At 42.5% G+C, this 23,695-nt stretch overlaps 2 protein-coding genes across 13 annotated transcripts in view; both read left to right on the top strand.

Annotated features, from left to right (window-relative positions):
* erfl1 (Ets2 repressor factor like 1) overlaps positions 1-17,649 on the top strand; it is a 101,679-nt gene extending 84,030 nt beyond the window's left edge. For all 8 annotated transcript variants that reach the window (XM_037074815.1, XM_037074814.1, XM_037074816.1 and 5 more), the window contains 5 exons: positions 8,505-8,578; positions 9,236-9,470; positions 11,353-11,530; positions 13,155-13,284; positions 14,959-17,649. In XM_037074815.1, the coding sequence (XP_036930710.1) occupies positions 8,518-8,578; positions 9,236-9,470; positions 11,353-11,530; positions 13,155-13,284; positions 14,959-15,770 (1,416 nt within the window). In that variant the 5' untranslated portion in view covers positions 8,505-8,517 and the 3' untranslated portion in view covers positions 15,771-17,649. The remainder of the gene's footprint in view (positions 1-8,504; positions 8,579-9,235; positions 9,471-11,352; positions 11,531-13,154; positions 13,285-14,958) is intronic.
* Positions 17,650-20,287: 2,638 nt separating this feature from the next.
* arhgef1b (Rho guanine nucleotide exchange factor (GEF) 1b) overlaps positions 20,288-23,695 on the top strand; it is a 44,266-nt gene continuing 40,858 nt past the window's right edge. For 4 of the 5 annotated variants that reach the window (XM_037073889.1, XM_037073892.1, XM_037073893.1 and 1 more), the window contains exon 1: positions 20,288-21,175. The gene's annotated coding sequence lies outside the window, so the exon portion shown is untranslated. The remainder of the gene's footprint in view (positions 21,176-23,695) is intronic. The other variant, XM_037073894.1, reaches the window with a different exon arrangement.

Consider the following 23,695-nt stretch of genomic DNA (forward strand, 5'->3'; position numbering starts at 1 on the left):
CATATGGCTTGTTTTGTATTAGACATTTTCTGACCCATTATCCCCTGTCCCTAATCTCGCTGCTTTAAGTGCTACACAGGCCTCACTAACACTACACCTGCTGATACCTGTAGCGGATGTTTCATACTGTATTCCACTGAATGTTATTCTGGTTCGGCCGCTCTGTGAGGTGATAGCCCGTCTCTCGGTGTGAAGGACTCAGTATTAGCTTTGCTCCTGCAGTGTGGAGTAATGGCCGCTCTGTGGGAGAACGAGCAGAGGCACAGAGCCTCGGTCCTCCTGTAACTATATATCTTGGTTAAATACAGTGACAGTACTGCACTGCTGTCTGTTCCTGTTACAGCATTGTACTGATTTCTCACTCTTTCATATGACAGTATGATAGGTGGACCGTGTTCAAGGCACAAAGGAGCATGTGGAAATTTAGCTGCTGCAGAAGTTGCAATATAGCCGTGATCGTGTTAGTGTGTGCAGCCCTTTGACTCTCAAACATTGAAACAAATTATTATTTTTATTTATCTAGTTAATGTTCACCATTTCATTGTATTTTTTTTTAACAATTTGACTTAATTCTGGATCTACACTCATTCAAGAGAAAATAAAATTGAGAACATTTTCTAATATTAACCAAAGATGTCAAAAGACAGACATGAAACATAGAATTAAACAATAGAATCTTAAAAACAAAAAAATATATTAGTGCCCATTTAATCTATTATATTTAATCCAGTGTAATCCCATTCAACTGTAGTTTCAACCCTGTCAACCCTACTAAATGGATTTTTATAATTAATGGATTATGTTTGCAGACAGTGTCTCTGATTGAATGTAACACTACAGGTATGTTACATGCTGGAGGCTCAGCAGGGTGGCTAGGTGTGATGGTGGGCATACAAACTGCAGGACTGTCACACCAGAGTCCATAGTTCGCATCCAGTGTCATCTACAACACTTTGGTTAAGTTTACGTCAATATGATCATAATAAAAAATCTCATGTCTAAATTCCTTGCAGACTAAGATCTTTACCTAACCGTAACCAATTGCACCACTTTCTGAAAATAACCATGAAAAGGAGAAGTTTGTTGTAGTCACTATGTGTGGACTGCGTTTTGCGAGACTGCCTATTTTTGGCGGAAAACAGGTTAACAGCTACAGTCAGAAACAGGATGCAGGGAGCGCTGCTCGGGTGTGGAAAGCGGTATCCCTCTGGCGCTCCTCAGTTTAGGGATCTCACTCGTTCAGAATCGTTGAAAGAGTCTGAGGCGCTCAAGAGTATAACGAGTTAAAAAGCCTTAAATTTATCTTGGCTAATGAATCATAGCAACATGCATTCAGTATCGCCAATACAAGACCTGTCAGGTACGTTAATTAAAATAATTTTTGTTATGTTAATAGGAAATATAATTTGGTTGGTATTTCCCCTTAAAACGTATTTGCTGTTGAAAATGAGTTGTATAGAAATTTTGCATTTCTTAGAGACAAATCAGGTGGTTTGTATAACACCCCACAAAAAGTGCAATGATGGGTGTCATATTTCATAAGAAAGTGAGTTTTTTGCAGCACTTTGGCATATCAGTTAATGATGAAGAGCAACATTTTTTGAGTTTCTTGTGAATTTTGGGGGGGGGGGGGTTAAAGTCAGGAAAATGTGTTTTGGTTAAGCTTAAATATGCTAATTTTGGTGGAGGAGTATAGTTTTGTTTTCCGTCATTGTTTCTGTTGGTCAAATGAAAAGTCTAAAAGTTTAAAAGTTTTCCAAGAAACTTATATCTCATCCCTTATAGCTCATACTCACTGGAGAACTATTCTTATTTTTTGCACAAAAAAAGCCTGATAATTTTCTGTGTGAAGATTCAGACTGGATAGGAATTAAACAATATGTTAATGTCAGTGTCATGCTGCATATTTTGGCATGTAAAATATAAATTCTCATTCACAGAAATGTTATTTCATATTTCAGGCACCAGATTTAGCTAAATTGAAAGAATGTTAGGCAACCACTCGGATAAAATTCGATTTACCGTTGACTTTTCTCCTTAACATTTGTGTGGACAGGTTCTTTTTCCATCTTCCTGACCAAACCTCTCCCCCTCCTCCTCCCTTCATCCTCCTCCTCCTCCTCCTCCTCCCTTCCTCCTCCTCCTCCTCCTCCTCCTCCTCCTCCTCCTCCTCCTCCTCCTTCTCTCCACTCTGTCTCCCCTCCTCGTTCCTCCTCTCTCCTTCTTTCCATCTCCTCTAACAAACCCATAGCAGAGTCCCTCTGTTCTTCCACCCTGAGGCTGACCAGTGTGTCAGAGCTAACCAGGGAGAGGAACAGAGAGAGAGGGAGAGACGGAGATAGCGGGAGAGAGGCAAGTAGAGAGAGAGGGAGAGAGAGAGGGTTCAGTTGGGCCTTTTTCAGGGGCAACCGAAAAAAAGGAAGATGAGACAGATGTACAGAGCCTGTTTCATCTAGTGGAAAAAGAAAGCGGGAGAGGCCAGACTCTTCATGCCTCTCATATTTTTCTATCTTTTTATATCGTGACCCATCACTCTTTCCTTCTTTAGACAACACTGGAGACACAATGTTGCCTGAATGTCAGGCTGCCCCCCTTCCTCCCTCTACCCCAGTCACTCTGCAGAATTTCAAAACATAGTTGGTGCTACAGTATATTCCTCTCCCTGTTTCCTTTTCATGCCCATCAGTGGCCCACTAACCTCAGCGCCACAATTACACCAGTCCTTTCGACGGGCCCGGCCCTGTAGATTACCCAGCCTGGTTGCAACCTTGCGTCAGCATGGTCCTGTTTGGTATGAAGACGTTATGATCCAAATCCACATTCCATATACTGGTCTCTTCCAAACACCTGAAACTCATTATATCCAGACTACTTGTTCTGGAAACCACAGCACGGACGCCAGCAGGTACCCCAATGGTTGCCTGAGGTTTGGCGCTATAAAAGTAATGACATCAATTTCTTTGACTGACTTTCCACATTTCTTTAGAAGACCCTTCAACCTGATCTCATCCTAATTATGAGCATATTTAATAAGACTTTCTTTTTTGTCTATAATCTCAGAAGATTATTCCAATCAACGTGAATCAGATGACATTATATTCCTCTAATCACATAGAAATAAGAATCATATTTTAGAGCAGACGTCTTGAAATTCATCTTTGGCTTCAAGTCAAACAATATGGCATAAAAAAAAAATAGATAGAAAAGTGGAAATGAAACAAAGACAAAGTGGTGACAAGGTGACAAAGACAGTAGTCAATACATTTAAGAACTCACTTACTTACTGTCACTCTTCCCTACAAGTCCAGAATTAAGTAACTTCAACTTTGATCAAAATTGAGTTAGGGCAGAAATTGAACTTTTACATTTTTGATTTATCTTGTGATGCAATTTTCTAAGTTCAGTCTTGCTCAATCTTAGAGAAAAGGCAAAGTAAAAATTCAGTAGCTAGGAAACCCCGACAAAACACCAAAGCAGACTGCAGTCAGTGTAGTTTCTGCAATCTCCCTTGTTTTTTTCAGACTTTTTTCTTTGGGTTACTGCAGTTTGTAACCTCTGTCTATTAATATAGGGTCTGGATTATATTGTATGAGTGCATGTACTTCTAAAAATAGATTTATCTAAATATTTATGTTAAATGTATAATGACTTCTTAATAGTTTACGTCTCACAAAATATCACGTGAGGATTTCTTTAATTTGTCTATATTACTCATCTATTTCAACTCTTAAACATGCCAACATTAAATCAATGAAGGAAGGATATGATGTAGTGCTGTATCTGCATTTTTAGGGTCATATGTCGAGTAGTAGGTCATGATTTTAAGACAAGAAAATCACTCGAGGAAAACATTTCATGAGAACATAACTGTTGTTCAACCCAAAGCGCTTTTGGCTGGACAGTCAAAAAAATATTAGTGGTAAATAAGTAAATACGCAGGTTGGTCATAATAAACAGTTGGGTTAAAAGTGCTAAAATAATAACTTTGAGTATCTTATCTTAGATGGACATATAATTAAAAACAGCAGTGATCACTTATATTTAATAAAAAGTCAGTTTTAATGAGATGACAGGACAGCGATAAAAAGATCGCTTTAATATGTATGTCATCACTGCAGGTGCTCTAAATTGTCTTCATGATGGTGGTATCACATCAAGCAAACATGCAAACAAAATATATTTCTGTCTACTTGCTTAACAGGTGGAAATAAAATAAAACAATGCAATAAACACAACACACAAAGAATAAGCATAGAATACAATTAAGTTTCGAGCTGCTAAGATCAAAACTTTTATCTTAAGAAAGGATCTAATGAGTGTTTGTAATGTGAGCGTTGTAACGTAATGATGAACCAACCAACAGAAAATTATATCCCAACTCTGCAGTTCCCCTCAACTCCTTGAAGCATTTTAGCGTCTTTCAGCTCATTTTTTGTTTTTTAAGTTCCCAACTTTACTGTTTTGCTTAACTTTCACTGCTTTCATCTCACTTCCAGATGTAATAGGCCGCTTTCCTCATGAAAACGCCCACTGTATACTAACAGCCCCGGCAACAAATGACAGACAGGAGAAGACAGCAACAACATGAGCAGCTAAATAACGATATACTTTGCTTCAGGACTTGGTGAAGGGGGGGAAAAAAGAGTTGAAAGGGAGAGAATATTGGACTTTACATTGACCAAGTGGCCAGAAAGAGGACTCCAAGTGAATGCAAATTCTGCTCCACTGGATGTGTAAATAAGCAGCTGCGAGATTACAAGCTCACCATATTAACTCAATGCTGATCGTATTTCAGTGTTTACAGCTCGTTTCCATCGCTCCCAAGTGGCCAGAACAAAAATCACGTATCGCAGCTTTAAAGTTGAGATTTTGTGCGCGGTTTGTTTGAAAGTCGAGCAGCGATAGCACCAACAGCGCAATCACCTTTCAGCCTTGACCTGAGTGTGCGAGTGTTTGCTTCGTAACGTCCTAAAGACACGGGAAAGTCTGTCCCTAAAACCAGCGCGCTCTTTCAACCGGCTTATCAAAAGCCTCTGACTCATCAGCGCACCAGAGGGTTTGCAGCATGAGTGTGTGTTTGCCAAAACAAGCGCGGGCAAACACTCCACAACATGTGGAGGAGCACAAGCGAGGTTTCCTTTGAGCGGGGAAGGCACTATTGTCATGATGGGACTTCTCTATAGTAACCGCTCTATTGTATGCGTTTACCATTGTCACCGGTAACTGTGTGATCCATCATCCTCACTTGGATTTATAGGTGGCCCTTTGTGGCGCAGAGGTCCTTTGTTTGGACCGTTGTGTCCAAAAAAGCATCTGTGTTTTTGTCTCTGTGCTCCATCAGTACCACTGCATCTTTAGTAAACAAAGTGCATTCTGTCTCTCAGCTCGCTGAGATGTGTGTTAGTGTGTCTATATTGATTCAGTCAATATCTATGGGCTCCATGTCTTATTCCGTGTGCTGCTGCTCACTCTGTGTGTGTGTGTGTGTGTGTGTGCGCGCTACCTGAATACCTGTGTGTTTGTGGCATATCTGCTCGAGACTGTGTGTTTACTGTGCATGTACAATCCATTACAATCTGCGAGTGTCTGTATCTGACAGTCTGTGCATGCATGCGTGTGTGTGAGTACGAGTGTGTGCGTACGAGGAGCGGTATTCCCTGGGCTGCTAGTTATAATGTTTCTGGGGGTGATGGGGGGAACTTGAAAGCCCTGCGCTGCCCAAATCAAAACTAACAAGGAAATGATGGGGGCTCCTTTATCTCCTCTCTGGCCTGGGGGGCCGTGGGGGGCGAGAACGAGAGACTAGGGAGGGAGAGAAGGAGGAGGAGGGGAGGGAGGGAGGGTTGGAGGAAGAGGAGGAGGGAGGGGGGGCAGCCTGGCTTCCTCTTTGATTTGTAAAAAATGCATTACCTCCGAAATCAAACGGAAAATTACTGCGCCGAAGCAAAACACACAGAGCAGGAGAGAGGGAGAGAAAAGGAGATGGGTGGGTCAGGAGGGAGGGGAGAGAGTAAGACAGTGGATAGGTGCGTGAATAGAAAGGAGGTGGGAAAGAGGAAAGGAGGATTCACCTGTATAGATACACAGTTGGACAGGGAAGGGGAGGACGGATATATATAGATATAGGCGGCACGTAGGCGGTATGAGAGGTCGCTGGAGGAATCCTGACAGATAGGAGCGCGCGTCCTCAGAGGAGACGAGCGTATACATGCCGTGGACCATGAGAATATGGAAAATGAAAGAGATGATATAGTATTGATGACCTGTAGCCCACAGGGAAGAGGAAAACTTATAGATTACTACCTCAAACACAAAGAATATCTTATTTTCTAAAGACTCAGAGAGGCCTTCACTCAGATGTTTGGGTTAGACATCAGCATTTTAATGGAGGGACATACGTTTCTGTAACCGTGTAAAGGCCAATGTGTCCACGCTGAATACAGAATTAGCCCTAACAAAGCTACGTGTAGCATAACACCGCGGAACAATCCCACGTGAAAACAAGGAGCTTTCTGCGAAAGATCCAACTCACAGCTGTTATTTGAACCCTCATGATAACTTTGACTCATTACGGTGAAAGTGAGTGTAGGCAGAGACGCAAGACGCGCGGAGAGATAAAGATGAAAAAATAAGGAATGATGGCATGAATGATGAGAGAGAAAAATGTGTGAGTGAGATAGGATGAATGCCGACTATATTTGAAGACAGAAGGAGCGGCTTGAAAAACAAGAAAGATGAAGAGAGGGAGGAGAGCGTGAGAGGGGGCCACAATCCAAAGGCTAGAAGCTCGGTGAGAGCGAGCGAGAGATAGATAGATAGAAAGAAAGAAAGAAAGAGAGAGAGAGTCGGTCAGAGAGTGAGTGAGCGTGAGAGAGAGAGAGAGAAATGCCTGGAGTTAGCAATAATAATTTATACAAACACACCTTAATAATTCACGTTCCATTTCAATGCTGGAGGGAAAATCCAAAATTCACAGAGCATAATTAAATAGAGGCAGAGAGTGAAGGGAGAGATAGAGAGGCCAGCATTAAAGATACCAGTGTAGCAGCAGGGCATCTCTTCCATCTGAGCTTTGTAAAACAACCCTGATGAAACTGTGATATCCAAACTAGATCCCGTCCCCTCGCTCGCCATGGAAACACTGAAAAGCTCCTTACTTTCACCTCCTGTCAGTAGATGTCTACATGCATTTATTTAGGAGACTTCATTAGCCGTCATCTAACAAAGCAACCTCGCTCACATGTGTGCTACATTATTGTTTGTGTGTGTGTGTGTGTATGTACATATATATATATATATATATATATATATATATATTTACAAGTTGATCAACAGTTTGTCCATGCACACCTGTGGTGCTTTCAGGGTGCTCATTTGTGTTTGTAAACCAGAAAAGTGCAAAATGGCAGTTGAGAAATTAAACAGACAAACTAAACTTTCTCTTTGTGTAATAGGTGTGCTTCAGTTATTATGTTAATTTGCAACATACACATACAGAAGTACCCAGCGAACATGGACTTATAAGGCATCAAATATGTTGTTTTGATGATGAAACATTTGTCAGTCAACAACATAAATCACTCACATTTGCAAACAAAAAACTTCTGCCTCTGTTGCCAAAAATAAAGCTACTTTCATGAGACAGATCTCAAATATTTTCTAATGTAATATATAATCAGAAAGAGTCAGTGACGATTACAGACATTTTACTGAACAGTTTAGCCCTTAAATCATCATATATTTGTAGACCTTGTGGCCCATGTACAGAGGCTGGGTTCAAATCTGACCCTTGGCCCTTTGCTGCATGTCATCACCTCTCTGTCTCTGTCTCCTGTCACTTTGTCTATCCTATTAATAAAGCCAAGAAAAGGCCAAAAATAATAATAATTTTAAAAAGAAATGAAGTCTCGCCTCTTCTCAACTATTAAACCTGCCAGTTTCTTCAACTCCTTCTTTAGCTACGGTGTACCTGAACTCAACTTCATACACAGGCATCTTTGACCCGCAGTTCTTAATTATAAAACCTCCACTGAGTAAAAAGCCATGCCACATTATCTATTAAAAAGTCCCATTTTTAATATTTAGTCCGGCTCAACTTTGACCCAGTTTTCAAAAGTCTATTTAATTCCTCCTGTTCATAAATGCACTATAGGGATGTCCACCGTGTTGCATCAGACTCAGCCTCAGGTGGCCACACAAGATAACATCCATCAAACACCTGATCTCTACCAAAGACATATAAAACATAACCTTGCCATACTTCACTTCGATTTAAGGTATGTTTTTGAACTCACATTGCGCCCTCAGACCCTTATGCAATACCTCAAGTTTCAACAAAGTTTACACTCCAAAACTTCAACTCGCTGCTGCTGGTGCTGGTGCTTCTGGGTAGCTCGCTCTTGCTTCAGGAGATACTTTTCGATGAAACCTCTCATGGTTTTCTCATTTTTCACATTATCTAGTCATTTTAGTGACTTTAACTACGTCGTTCTGCTTTGTTTCAGGTGTTGTGGAGGCATGGACTGTAACTGCGTCAGTGATCTGCTGCTCCCCCCAGTGCCTGCGCTCTGGACGCCAGGTCAGTCCCAACTCATGCACATTTCTTCTGGTTTATTTGGTGCATCGGGTTTGCCTAAAGGTACGTATTTTGTTAAAAGTACTCATGCATGTGCAAACATCCTGAAACACATCCCTGAATCAGCTCACGTCCGTTCAAAAATTGAGTGTAACCAAACAGCCAAAACAAGCAAGTTTCAGCTCTGATAAAACATCCCCATCATCATCAAAATCTCAGTGATACGTGTTAAAATTCATCTGAAAATTAACCACATGCACCAGCATTGGTAAACAAATTCAGTCTCTGGTAGTAATTGGTTGAATGTCTAATGTTTTCACAAGGCTAGTTAGTGCCAAATTCACTTCAGGACGAGTCAGAAAGCTACTTAGCTGCATCTCTGATGTGCATACAGTTGGCTTTTAGAATTCAGGCCCAAGCAGCATCAATCAGATCTCTCCCAGCGAGCTGTCATCATCCCACTGACCAATCTGTTGAGGCTAGAGGGCATTAGCGCAGACTAACATTGCTCAAGGCACATGCTGTGATATTAAACACATCATCCCTCACCTCTATCACTCATCAGTCATTCAGACAGCAATCCCCCTCGGCAAGCGGCGGGACAAATGACAGGCCTTAACCCCGTCCTCCTCCTCTCTGTCCTGCTTCCCTTCTGCCCAGGGTTTGCCTTCCCGGACTGGGCCTACAAGCCTGAGTCGAGCCCTGGGTCCAGACAGATCCAGCTGTGGCACTTCATCCTGGAGCTGCTGCAGAAGGAGGAGTACCAGGGTGTGATCGCCTGGCAGGGGGACTACGGAGAGTTCGTTATCAAGGATCCAGACGAGGTGGCCCGGCTGTGGGGGATAAGGAAATGCAAACCTCACATGAACTACGACAAACTGAGCAGGGCACTGAGGTATATGTTTGTACACGACATGTTGAATGTCAGGCAATAACACTGTGGGTATCAGATAAATCAAGATGTTTATCACCCCACGGTTTACATAAATTGTTTACTCTTGTTTGACTGAATCTCTTTTTCATGTCGGTTTAATGGAAAGATAAAGGTTGGGCTTTTCCTGGAGAACGTCAATACCCTCAATTTCTCCTTATCTGTGGACATCCTAATGGAAAGTTCACCATTGAGCTGCCAAATAAAAAATTCAATAGGGATTTCAAAATTAAGCCCCAGTGTGAAATTGCTTGGACTTCTTCTTCTTCTTCTTCTTAAAATTGGAGAACAGGGAAACCGCTCGGCACCGAACTCGCTGAAGGTGATTAAAACAATTCTGTCCACACACTCCGCACCTTCGGCAGTCAGCACTCCCCCACAACCGCACACACACACACAGTTCGCTTATGCAAATACACACTACCCCGACTTGTTCCCCAACGCCACCCCCCCCCCCCCCCCCTCTTTCCTTTGGCCTCTTGTTAATGGGGGCTGTCGTCAGAGTCTAATTGTTATGAATTGGCTGGGGCCACAATTAGCCTTCTTAATTAGCCTCACTTAATTGCTCAATTAAGGGCCACGGCACAATTGCCACGCAAAGCAAAACACGTACACATCATTGCACCGGGCGCAGCCACTGTGGATACATGCTGATACTTACACGCTGCTGTGTGTATTCATATAGTGCATCTGCATAATGAGGCGTTGCTCACCAGTATTTAATGCTGAGCTTGCCTGATGCATTCTGTGGCTGGTGCACTTTAAAGCGATGAAATCCAAACGCGCACGAGATTTAAACTTCTATCTCGCGATGACACAGCCGCAGGTATGTCTTTCTTTTTGTCCCCACCCCCAACCCCCACCCCACCCCCCCACACACACACACACCTGAGCGCTCGGCTCCTCCACCTGAGCCAGATGGCACTATGTTTTGCCTTTACTGCCGATCAAACCCGGCATCCTGGCAGGCTGTACGTTGTGACACCTCAGTGGGTGGCAAAGGAAGCTGGCGTGACGGCAGCTCAACATGCCCAGCGGGAGACACCTGAGGTCGTAGCCATGGAGACGGCTCTTGTCGTCCCGCCTTTTTTTGTAAATGCGCTTTGCTGCGGGAAGCGGTGCCAGCTTCTCAGTGTCATTTACATTTATTTACACATCACCTGGGCCGGAGATCGTGTTTGAGAGTCCAAAGGGCTCCTGATGATGCAGATTAAATTCCACGGCCATCATTTTCACCTTAACCACGACCGTTTGTGCTTATGTGGATAAAATCAATTTGTTTACTCGCTAGAAATACACTTGGCTTCTCATTTTAACACGTCAATATTTTTCAAGATTGTGATTTCTTTCCCTTTATTTTAGTGTCATAACACATATCCTTAATCACAATGAACACCCCTTATTTTTGTAAATTGATAACTAGTCTTAATGTGCATAATGAAAGAAGTGTTATGTCTCTTTGTTTTGTTTCTGTCACTGTATGTGCAGGGCCTCTGAGGCTCCGAGGGATCAGGCTTTTTTGACTTTTTGACTTTTTGTCTGTTAACAGCTGAATAAAATTTCCCTTTAAAGAACCACATCGTATTGAATCAAGGCAGTAAGACTCGAATTGATTTGAGGAAGGAGGAGATGAATAAAAACAGTGGGAAATCAGCATAGCTCTCGCCCTACAGCGCTCGAGTTGTTTACTTATTCTTTTCTGTTCGCACTGAAACACAAAACCTTGATGTGAGCATTATATTAATCCTTCCCTCCTCTTTTTCCTTTTCCTCTTCCTTTTTCCCTTATCCTTTATCCCCTCACTCCATCCCTCCTTCGATTATCCCTCTCCCTCCTCCCTTTGCAGGTATTACTACAACAAGCGCATTTTGCACAAAACCAAAGGGAAGCGGTTCACGTACAAGTTTAACTTCAGTAAGGTCGTGCTGGTGAACTACCCCATCCTGGACATGGCCAACTCTCCCTTCTTTCTGGCCCAAAACCACTTCAACGGGGGATCCGCCGCACCAGACTGCAGCCCAGAGGTACGAAGGGTAGGATGGAGGAACTGGGAAAGGGTGGGGTCAGTAGAGGGGTGTATGCTGTGAGATAAATATGCAGATAATAAAGTGTCAATCATATAGGAAATCAACCATCTGACACATCTGAGAAAATGAGACTCATACAGACTGAAATTTAAAATATAGCCATAACCAGTTTAACTCTTCGAATAATACACACTGAATTAAAAAAAAAAAAAAACTGAACAAAGAAAGAAAGGGGAGAAATAGCAGGACTTAATTTTTTATTAATAATGATTTAATTCAGGTAATCGAATCCACTTCACTCAGGTGGTTCTGCCTTTCTATTTCTCAGGCCCCCGCTGTGCATTCACTTTTTACAAGAGGATGGGCGGTATTCATCGTGTCCATCTTTTATTCACTCTCTAATGATCATAGTAATAGAATACTTATTATTTTGCCCTGAGAGATTGTGAAATTTTTACCAAGCTAAATTGAGCATACAGAGAAAGAAGGGAGCGTGACAGAATGTTTCCTAATTTAGTTCTAAAATATTGTTACGACTTTACCAAAGCGATGTGATATTTAGAGAGAAAAAAAGCAAAGAACAAATCCATTTGAATGCTTTAATTTCTTCTCTACATTAAGAATATATCTGTATTTTTTTTTTAAGCTTGGACGTGAGAGCCAGCGTGCGGATAATTTTCCAAACGTCCTAGAAAGTGCACGTAAACTTGAAAGTACAGTAAGGGAGAATCATCCGTCATTTGTCTGCGCTATCCTTAAGATGGGATAAGGCGACGCTGACTCTGAAGGAGACAGTGGAAAAGGGGTGGTGGGGGGGACGGTTTTAACTTGTCCTTAAAACAAAAGAAGACGTTATCCCCTCCTTCTCTCATCCCCGTCTCCGATGGCGTATCCATCTGTCATCGATTGAAAATGAAAGAAATAGAAAGCAAAGGGGGTCACGTCACATCAGATCAATGGCGGGTCATTAATGCGGTTTGTTAAGCAACGCAGATCTCGCAGCTTGCGAGTACAGTCTCGCCTTTCAAACTTGGGGCTGCGCTGTGACAGATACTATTGATCCAAAGTCCTGCTAGGGGGGAAAAAATCCCCCCTTTGTCCCCTTGATTCCTGAGATTCAACTGTTCCATTTCTTTCACCACCTTCACCTCCTTCTCCTTCACGTATTTGAAAAAGCAAAAAAAAAAGGGGAGAAAATGACAGACACGCACCGACACACACAGCTGCCCTACATCCTGAATGGATGTCATTCTCTCAGATCTCAGTGTCCCTTCACACAAACTGTCCCACAATCCCTCTCTCTCCTCCTTATTTATCCTTTGTGCCCGCAATCTTAATCGCTGGTCTCCATTTGACTCTGTACTCTTCCTGCCTTTGAGTCTCTGAGCCGCTGCGTCCTCCTACCTCCCTTTTTTACCCCGAGTCCCATGACACCCCTTTTTATCATGTCCTTGCTGCGACTCTGTCACTGTTTGCATCACACTCTGTAGGGTGCTGCTGTCAACATATGACTTTACCCGCAGCAACATAAGGGCAGATTTGTAGGAATACGTGTGCACTTTTGAGGAAGCACACAAACTAATTTCTAATCGTTTTCTTCTCCCCCTTCTTTGTCGCTCAGTCCATACAGTCCCTGTTTCCCCGTTTGCCAGAAGCCGGCAGGGGAACGTCCCTGTTTGATCGAGGGACCGCGGCGCCAGGGCCCGAAGGAGACAAGCTGAGACTGGATGCGTTCCCCTTCCTCAGTTCAGGTGAGCTAATGGAAGGAGAAAAGTTAGCCCACAACTCTGCAAAAACAGGAACTCTCAGCATCCCTGAGACAAAGACGAGGAAGGCAGCTTGTGCAGAGGGAGCGTGCAGCAGGGTACACACAGAAACCTTCTAAACAAGGAGGAGGAAGAGAAAGAGGATAGCAGGGAGAGGATTGAGGATATAGGGAGGCATGAACATTTATTGTTAAAGGAAATAAGAGAGATGGCTGTCCCATCGCAGCCCGCAGTAAGGCTGCGCTTCAGGTAAGAGAGGCCAGGTTAGGTTGTGAATTATGCATATCGGCCGCGGTAAGAAACAAGTCGGTTGGCTGGAGACATCATCCACCTTTTCAGTGCGATCATTCGTATTTGTCCTCCTTTTTATTCGCCCATCATCGACGGCGTTGGTGTGCATATGTTCGCTCGACGTCGTGCATGCATCTGCCTTTGTTTGTCCTTGCGCACAGTCCATACGTGCATCAGAATGTGTACGAATGTGCAGAGCTACAGAGCCGGTGTGTGTAAACAGATGTATTCACACACACATGCACTCCTCATCACACAATCTGCCCCCCTCCCTCTCTCCCCACTCTGTTTGTCCTCAGGTCCTTTTCCCCCCTTCTTCCCTTCTCACCCTCCTCTCCCTCCCATGTGTCCCCGCTGTCCTAATCCCTTCCCAGGCAGGAAGGCCCTAATTGAGGGTGCAGGCTTCAGTTTGTGGCCTGTGGGCGCCCATTACTGTGTTTTCATAAGCAAGTGAGGCCTGCCTGACTGATTCAATATTCATGTGTCTGCCAGCTACTCCTGGCCCAGCACGCAGAGACTTCACCACTGTCAAATTAGCCCTGCATAGTAAATAACAGAGTGGAAGAGAGAGCGAGCGAGCGAGGAAGACTGAGAGAGGTGGAGGGTGCAGCGGAGAGAGAGAATCTTTGAGTTGGTTGTCAGTTGGAAGGAAGTACAGTAGGTTGTGAGGCAGTGCTTTTGTTTGTTCATTAAAATTGAATTCCAGCATCACCTCAAATTTATTCCGCTTTCCCTGCCATCAAGCGATGCTGGCGAGGAACTGAACTTGAATACGGCGCAGTATTTAATTTGCTTCATCTAAAGGGTTTTCACTTAATCTGAAATGATGCAGCGACATGTCAAAACATTGGGGGGGGACAAGAGATCGACAGTTTGCAAGTTTCCTCTCTGTCAGTCACTTAACCTCCGGAAGTGCACAGCGCTGGCTGCTGATGCATTCTTTATTATTTCTGGGCTCGACGTGTCAATGAGGTGACTGTCACTGCTGCGACAGGGCAACAAATATTTTCCTTTGAATTATAAGACAAATTGAAGATGTAAACTCTGCTTTATTAGTTGTTCGATTTTTTTGTTGTTGTTGTTGCTGTTTTAGTTTTCACTACAGAGTAAAATCTGCACACATCTGGTTTTCAGCGGTGTGAAGTGGATCCACTCCACAGTACTGGCATGCATAAATGAACCATCAGGGTTTTTTTTGTTTTTTTTTTTTGTTAAAAGCAACCGTGCCAGAATTGGCCCCTGTGGCTTCTGATTAGAATTGCTAATACCATTGAGCATAATTAGTGAACATTCTTGGATGTTGTATGTCAAGAAACCTTTGGTCCTTCTGAGCGTTAACCTCCATCCCTGGATTTTTCTCCATCCTAGGTGCCCCGTGCTATTCCAAACCCCCGTCCCTGCTGGGCCCGTACCCGCGCAACCCACCCTTTGACTACCCCTGGGGCTTCAACCCCTACCTCCCAGGGGCCTTCTCTCTCAACAACTGCCCCAAACTGCCTCCTGGCTCCCTCTACCCCTCCCAGTTCTACCCCAACCCTCTGCAGAGCAGCCTTTCCCAGCTGCCTCACCCTTTCTCATCTGTGCTCCCCCCAGGGGAGGCAGGTGCAGGTGAGAGGGGAGCAGCGGGGCAAACCGGAGGGACAAACGGCACGGCGGGTGGTCAGCCGGTCAGACTCTGCCTGCCACCCTACCCAGGGAGCCTGTCAATGGGTCGGACTGACATCGGGGCGTCATTGGGGGAAAGGGAAAGGGTGGAGGCCAGTCCTCCAGGCACTGGGCTGGGGCTGAGTCTGGGAGCAGTCGGCCTGGGAGCCGGTACTGGGACAGGCCGGCAGAGCCCCACAGAGAGGAGAGGTGGGGTGAAGCAGGACCCGGAGTCAGACTCAGACCTGGAGATCACAGATCTGAGCGACTGCAGCTCGGACAACGAAAACGAGCACGAGTTCAGCATCAGGAAGGAATCCAGCCTGGCGAACCGGTCGCAGATAGTGCTGGATGGAAAGAAAGGCAGCGTGTTGCCACCCATCTCCTCTCTCCCCCCGCCAGCGTCACCGCATCCTCTGAAGAGCCTGGTGCCCATCACTCCTCCGCCCCCGTCCCTGCCTCCGTCACTTTCCCCCTCCGTGGCTGTGCATGAAAGACACAGGGAGACAGAGACTCTCAAAATGATACACAGCTAATACATTCTCTCCTGCGTCCACCATCTTGCCAGTCTGCGCCTCTGATAACTCTCTTTTTCTCTCCTTTCCTTTCTCGGAGACACTTTCCTGCTTTAAACTGTCAGCTTCCCCCAATCACTCCCGATGATACTTTGTTCCAGGAAAGGCAGTTATGTTCTTTACTTCTGAAATTACTGTTTCCCTGTTTGCCGTGTAAGTTTGTAACTTGCCTACAGTCCATTACACTACTGACTTGTCCATTCTGGAGTATACGGGGCGCACAGTTTTTAGGCTATAGGCTGTCTGTATCACCATCCTGTCCTTTCCGTTTTGATCTCTCACACCAAACGATCGCTCCATGGTTCCTGGACTTAGTTTTGCGTGTTGCCAGCAGTACTCAGACTACAATTTGCTGTCTGCGGCCGAGCTATGATAGAAGGCAGCGAGGTGGTAAATTACAGCACAGCAAAGCCTGCCTCGACAAACATTAACAAACAACATCCCTATACTAACAGAACAGAACAACAAATAATGCTCAGATCGATCCAATTTTACAGATTTGTCCTGTAATTCTTGAGATTCGGACTATATAGAATCACTATGACTCCTGAGACATAGTCAAACACTGCCACCTAGTGGTCCTCTTGGTCAACGTGTCCTTCAGTGAAATCATCTCCTTTCCGTAATCCTGTGGTCCAAATTGTTGCCCCTGACTTTGTTTTGCACTTTCTTTGATATGATATTGTTTCTTAATTTCTTAATTCAAATGGTAAAATCCATATTTCTAATGCTGTTAACTGTGGTAGTCTGTGAATATTTATTTTGTCCTGTGGTTCAAGTATTTCCTGCACATTTTCTTTAGAAACAAAAAAACAAAAAAAAAAAAAACAAAAAAAAAAGGAAAGAAAAAGAGAGCAGAGGGAGCTGGACCCAATCTAGAAATTTGTATGAATATTTCTGTGTATATATTTTATTATGGTGTACATTACATTTAATTATTATTCACTATGATAAGATTTAGCTGTATTGTTGTGATTTAATTCCGTATTTAAACATGTTGGAAAAATTATAAGCTTAGGTGTATCAAAGTTTAAATTATTAATGGCAGAAGATCTGCACTCTGAAGATGTTTTTCTATGATGAGGACAGAGTTCACACTGGGAATTGTCTCTGATTTTCTCAACCCCAATTAATTGTGCCCTTTGGTCATTTTTGCCAGATGCCCAACGTACAAACCCTTTGGGTTCAAGAATACGCCGGTAGACTTATTTTTATAGTTAGCATTCACCCAGTGTAACTGTACTGTAATTAGTCTAATGTGAATAATATTGGTCTTTGCATTTTCTATTTTTAAATCCTCCCCCTGAAATCTGTTTTGATTATTTTTCAATCAGAGCTTTTTGTCCGGGCCAGCAGCGGGGCAATCGGGTTTGCTTAAGGACATTGAACAGTGGGAGGGGAAAATATTCGAAAACTGTTTATCTTTGCTCTACCAGGTCTAATAAAATGACGTCCCCTCCTCCAGACTCTCAGCACAGAGTGAACACTAAACCATATTGTACAGCTTCATAGCCTTTATAGCCTATGGTTTGTCAAACAGTGGCGGTATACGATTAGTTGTGAAAGCTCTATTGTAAAGTTAATGTAAAGCTCTATGTTTGTTGAGTTGCTACGGGAAAGGCCTCCAGTTCACCCCCATGTGTGGGGTCCAACTAACTAACAGCTGTAAATACAGTTTTCCTTTGTGTGTGTATGTGTGTGTACACATCCAAAAATGACAATGCAGTGGTTTTACCTGTCACCTCTCTTTGTTTTACTGTAAAGAGGAAAAATGGAAAGTGCAAAAAAGAAGAAAAAGATTAATATCTTCAAAAGCAATAAACATTATTCTGGATAGTGAGCTGTTGTCGACTGTGTGTCTGTTGAATGGATTCACTGTGTGACATCGAGCAACGAGATGATGTTTCCTCTGTTAAAACCTCAACGGTGGTGTAGTGTTCGAAAGTTAGAGCAGGTTTTGTTTTCCGTCACATGAAGTTATTCAGATTCACAACAGTGAAAAAAACTTATTTAGACAGAAACGTATAATTTTGGACTCCAAATCATATTTAAAATATTTTTTTCTCTCTGGTCACTTTATAGCTCCTGAAGTTAGTCAATTATATAAATAATTGGTATTGATATTGGTAATTAATTCTTAATCTTGTTCAGCTTCGACGACAATAAAATCAAAGTTGATACTGAAAAAGAATTGCCCTTCTCCTGATACAAATAGCATAAACTGAAATGTAAATATTTTGCCTTCTTGTAAACATGATTCAAGAATATCATAAAATAATTAGCTCTAGAATTTTAGACACTGTGAAGAAATGAATGAAGTTTGATTTTATCGTTGCGAAGGTTTTCTGTTGAGGCACGCCACACTTTATCCTCAGTTAAGTTAATGAAAGCATGAACAGTATAATCACAGAATGACTTGATTCTTATGCTGATGGTGTCATTAATATGGCTGGCTTTTAATTCTGTGTTTAAAGACCTGTTTTACATTTACTCCAACATTTGCATCAATTTAGTGGAAATATATTCACGGTTTATGTTTTATATAATAATAATAATAATAATAATAATAATAATAATAATAATAATTAATATCTACATTCAATGATGATTCAGACACACTGTATTGTTTCAAATGTTTTTTTTTTGTGTTTATTTTATCACTAATATATTCTAATATAGACCTATGCCATAGTTCCAATTGATGGCATAAAATGCAGTTTATTCAGCAAATGTGCTCTAAAGATGCAGACAACAAAACACTGCCTTCTTTATCACCACCACGTCTACAAACCTCTCACCACCAATCAGGAACTTGCCGGTTTAAACGTGTATCCAAGATGTGTGACGGTAAACAAATCACACACACAACCTCATACATTTTAAGAAGTAAAAAAAAAAAAAATGTGATTCCAACATATCCACTGACATTTTTTGGCCAAAAGTTTAGTTATCACTGTATAGACATTTGTGAAATTTTAGAATTGAATTCAACAATACACTTTATCGACCACAAACACATCAATGCACTGGAGCAATGAACTGGCAAACTAATTATTGTTAATCACCCCAAATCAGCTTTTTCTACAATATAATCTTTCCTTCTCGAATAAAGAAAAGTACTAATATCCGCGCATATTGGCCAACATTACACCGATATATCTGTGACAGGCCAATATCAGACAGCCGATACACTGCCCGACACTAGAAGATACATTCTCAAAGTCAATGACACAACTTCATGACTTCAACTATCACATACTTGTAAGAGAAGTTGATTTTTGAGTCTCATTCCCAACTCATCAAATGAAGCTTTGGGGGCAAAAACATTTTTTTTCTCTAACAAATAGGACTTTTAACTTGCCCTGCAGCAGCCACACAAAATGACAACTTAACTTAATCAAGGTTATGACCACAATATAGACAATGATGAGTAAAATCTAATTTTTAGCATTAACATTTTAATACTTAAATACAGATGGATTCAAACTTTGTTGAAGTCAGTGCTGGATTATAGTTTCAGCTGAAGGTAGAATGTGCCGATAACTGCAAACACTGAGCTGCACCTCCCGTCTGTAAATGCTTTGCCACCAGTCCTAAAATCATCTACAGCTCTCACTACACGCCTGGATTTAAAATTGACTTAAGCCACAAATGTATGTCAAGCCAACATGGATGAAACAAAAATCTACTGCTGGACGAAAAACAGACTGACCTTGAGGTCAGTTTAATGTCACATGATGAGAATTTTGTCAACTTCTATTTCCAACATCAAGATACAACATCTCTGATTTCATTCTGTTCACCTGGGCCAACCTCACCTCACCTAAATAATAATAAAAAATGCAGGTCTATGTTTATGCAGGTCTTGGTTATTTTAGTTTGAGAGTACGGGGTCACGTTTCTAAAGGACGATGTAGTGTCTGCACGTCTCCACAAGGTGGCGCAAGGAGGCCAAAATGGAAGCCAACAACTTGGCAACACCAAGCAGGGAGGAAAGTTTGATTTGTGCAATCAACTCCAACAGTCGCTCTGATTTCACGACAGACGCGTGTTCTTTACGGTGCTTTGAACAGCTGTCATCTGTCCTCACTGGCTCCACAGCAGTATGTTACATTATGTATATTGTGGGAAAAGAACAGAAAGTGGAACAATTAGGTATTGTTTAATTAATTTAGGAGAGGAAAATAACTCTTCTGTTTGCTTCAGCAAGTCTTGGACATTAATACTAAAGACAAGAGAGAGGAAACTCAGCTTAAAGAGGAGCTGTGTAGTTTTGGATACAACATTCAAACTCAGAATTGTAATATTTACAATTTTAATGAGGTAATAATACAATCTCTTTTTTCCATTACTGAATGAACAAGCTGTTCTCAGAGGGAAAATAAGGTCCCCGGCCGGAACACAGTTTGAAGCCAGAGAGATGGCAGAATCTGACACATATAATCACATCAAAATCAAATCAGTTTTACTTATACAGCCCAAAATCACAATAACATGGCCTGAGTGGGCTTTACACAACATCTTCTGTTCTTAGACCCTTGATCTGAGAGAGGAAAAACTTGTCATACTGAGAAAAAAAAACGAAAACAAAACAGAGAGGAACAAAAATAAATGGAAGAAACCTCTGGAAGGAGGGATCCCTGTCCCAGGACATGCAACAGATGTCACATGTACAGAACAGAAGAACAAAAATCAGTTTTTCAAATTGTACTGGCAGAATATCAGATACAAATTACATAAAGAAAGTAAAAACAGTGTAAAAATGCTGTTGTCCTTTATCATCAGTTTGCTTGTGATTACAACCTCTCCCCCAAAACTACATAGTGCACCTTTAATGCAATAGCCTCAAAATTGAGTTAATGCCAGAAATTGTCATGCAATCATTAGACCATTGTTCCCTAAAGTGCAAATTAGCACAACCCTAAATAACCCACGATAAACTAATATGTGTTTTTTTTCATTATAAGTAACCCTGTTAAACGTACATTTGAGGCTCATTGAACACCTTCTGTTGAAGTGTAGCAGCAGTGGGGACGGAATACTGTGTGACACCGTGCGGAAACCAGCCGTTAAAACTGTTAACTTAGAAAAAAACTCGTCGATATTTGACGTGTAAAATCTACAAACACATTACAAAAACTTAAAAATCACGTATTATCAGACACGTTGTTCACGCTATAAATTTCTAAACTTTAAATCTGTACTTTTTTTTTTTTTTTATCCGCCGTGTGATGAATCGACCCCGGGCTCTTTTTTTTCTGGATGTGTACTTCCGCGTCTAATGTTTTTTTCCCACTGACACACGACAACTTTCGGAACAGGAAACCTATTAGACGCTCCGACTGTCGTTTTCTCTCCATTTTCGGGTGAGTAAATTATCTTTACACCGTGTTGGCGAACGCTACGGAGGGCTCGAAGTTTTTCGCGGCTCCGTGTGCTAATTTTAAAAAGTCGTCATGGATATTTGTTTTACCGAGAGAAATGGCTTATCCACCCCCCTCCTCCTCCTCGTCCTGTAGCCCGAGCTGCAGACCGTCTGGTCCACACACACACAGGAATGCTGCTGCTGCCGCTGCTGCTGCTGGCTGCACTACATCGTCCTCTCTGGATAAAAAAAACAAAACAAGACAAAAAGTAGTCGCTTTTTATTTAACATTTTTGGTTGCTCAACGAAGCGGTGGTACAACAAATGCGACTTAAAAAAGTGTGTGTCACACGCGTGGAAGTAGTTTTTGGAGGTGACTTCAGGTAGCGTTCTGTTTGTGTTTCCTGACAAAACCATCTGGTGCTGGCTTCTTTTTTATGACCAGACCTGTTTTTTAGGTCTGATCCCAAAGTACGAAATCACTTTTAATATTCTCCAAGGGGAGTTATGTTGTGTCATTTGTATTCAGCTGGGGAGTTTTATAGCCGGTGACCTTGTGAAATTTTATGTATTTTTATCTCCTTTGCAAGAGTATCCGCCTGATATTCATCACATGAGGGCTGTTGTTGTTTGTCATACAGATCATACAGATATGTAATGTGTCTTTGTGTGTGTGTGTGTGTGGGGGGGGGGGGGGGGGGGGGGGTTCATCTCTGCAGTGGAATTACCAAGTCTGAGATAATTAGTGCCAAATCAAGCTTTTCCATTTCACCTTATGTTAAAGTTTTTGTAGATAAAAAAAGGCATCAAACCTGCACAGAATGACACTACCTCCCCTCTTCCTATACCCCCTCGCTCATCTGACCGGCACATGTATGGAGTGAAGGGGGGGGTTCCCACTGCAGACAGTTCAGTAATTAGTGTCTGGATATAATTGATTACCCCTGATGATTTTTTGCCTTGTGAAACATTGCCTGTGCAGAGTAGGCGAGAGAGTTTCCTGCGCTCACAGGAAACTGCAATTACTGTACATCTAGTGCGGCTTCATTATCTCACTGCAGTCATTAACTAAAGATAGGGGGCCTGGAACAGCGTGGGCTGTGCTTGCCAGTAAGCTGATATATTTTCATTAATCACTCCTCCAAGAACAACAACCTGTCTTTTTTATTTTTTTGGCCGGAGCCAACTTGCCGGGCCAGTTTGTCTCACTCCTCCGAGGGTTTTAATCTGCAAAGCGTGAGCCATGTCGTAACAGACCTGCTGCATGTTAATAACGATCGCCGATTATTAGACGGTGCCATGTGTGTGTTAAGGGCGTTGCAGCTGGCGGTTTCGGAGACTGTGACGTGTTCCCCCAGCCAGTCGCTGCACCCCAGAGGCCCCATGTGAAGCAGGCCCTGCCACTTCCTGTTACGCTCTGCTAGACCAGAGGAGCACTGCACTTGTCATCTCTCTCTCTCTCAACGTTTTACAAGTGCAGGCTTGTCTGGAGCCCAAAGGCTACCTTCTCTTCCTTTTAAAGGAATGTTGGCTATAATCTGAGTTGCTGTGGCGCTCTCTCCCTCCCCGTCTCTCACTCTCTCCATTGTCATAGGCCCAACGTAAACTCACCCACATCCACTGCCTCTCAGAGGGTAGGAAAGATAAACTCGGATAGGGCTACAGCGAGGCGTAACAGGGGTTGTTAACCTGTGTGAGAGATACCCAGCAACTGGAATGACAGGTAATGGCACCAACTGTGGAACAGCCAGGGGGTGTCCTAAGGGCCTAGAGCTGAGTACAGGGCAAAGCTAATAATTTACTGTAGTCAGACTCGGACTTCAAAGGAAACACAGGTATTCTTCTCTGGCTGCAGTTGGATTGACGCACAGGCAGCAGATAATGAGAGACAGAGCGGACTGGGCCGCTCTTCTTCTCTCTGCGGGGCAACAGTGAAATCTACTGATTCCTCCTGAATGAGCGCAGTGGGAAAGGTCGAACGAACTTACAAAAGTCTGTGTGTGTGTGTGTGTGTATAGGAAGGGGGTTAGGCTGCACAGTATACCTGAAACCACAGCTAATCTCTGCACCGAGCAAAGTGACACACTGTAAGGTGACACTGTCTGCAAACATCGCTCATATGTAACGTGTTGTCACTATTCATATATATATACACACACACACAGTATATACACGCACAGTATATGAATAGTGAGAAAATATTCCTTCAACATCTGCAAGTAAATAAGTGATCAGGATTTCTGTTTGTCTTATTTAAGCTACATCATCACGCATCAGTGTGATTCATTTTTCTGGTATTTACTGAATTACTAACTGGATTAGCTACAGACGTTCTCATCTGGTTATTTTATCCATAAATGGTTCTTGAATTGTATTGAATTTTCTGTGATTAGAAGCATTAAAAAAGCTGAAACAATATTAAAACAGAAAAGCAAAAGGTGTGAAGAATACAATTATGGTGCGTCAGTTTCAGGGTCATTCAGCATTGAGATTGTACTCTAGATATTACTGTTGCAATATA

The sequence above is a fragment of the Acanthopagrus latus genome, chromosome 17, assembly GCF_904848185.1.
Source record: "Acanthopagrus latus isolate v.2019 chromosome 17, fAcaLat1.1, whole genome shotgun sequence".
In the NCBI taxonomy this organism is placed as follows: domain Eukaryota; kingdom Metazoa; phylum Chordata; class Actinopteri; order Spariformes; family Sparidae; genus Acanthopagrus; species Acanthopagrus latus.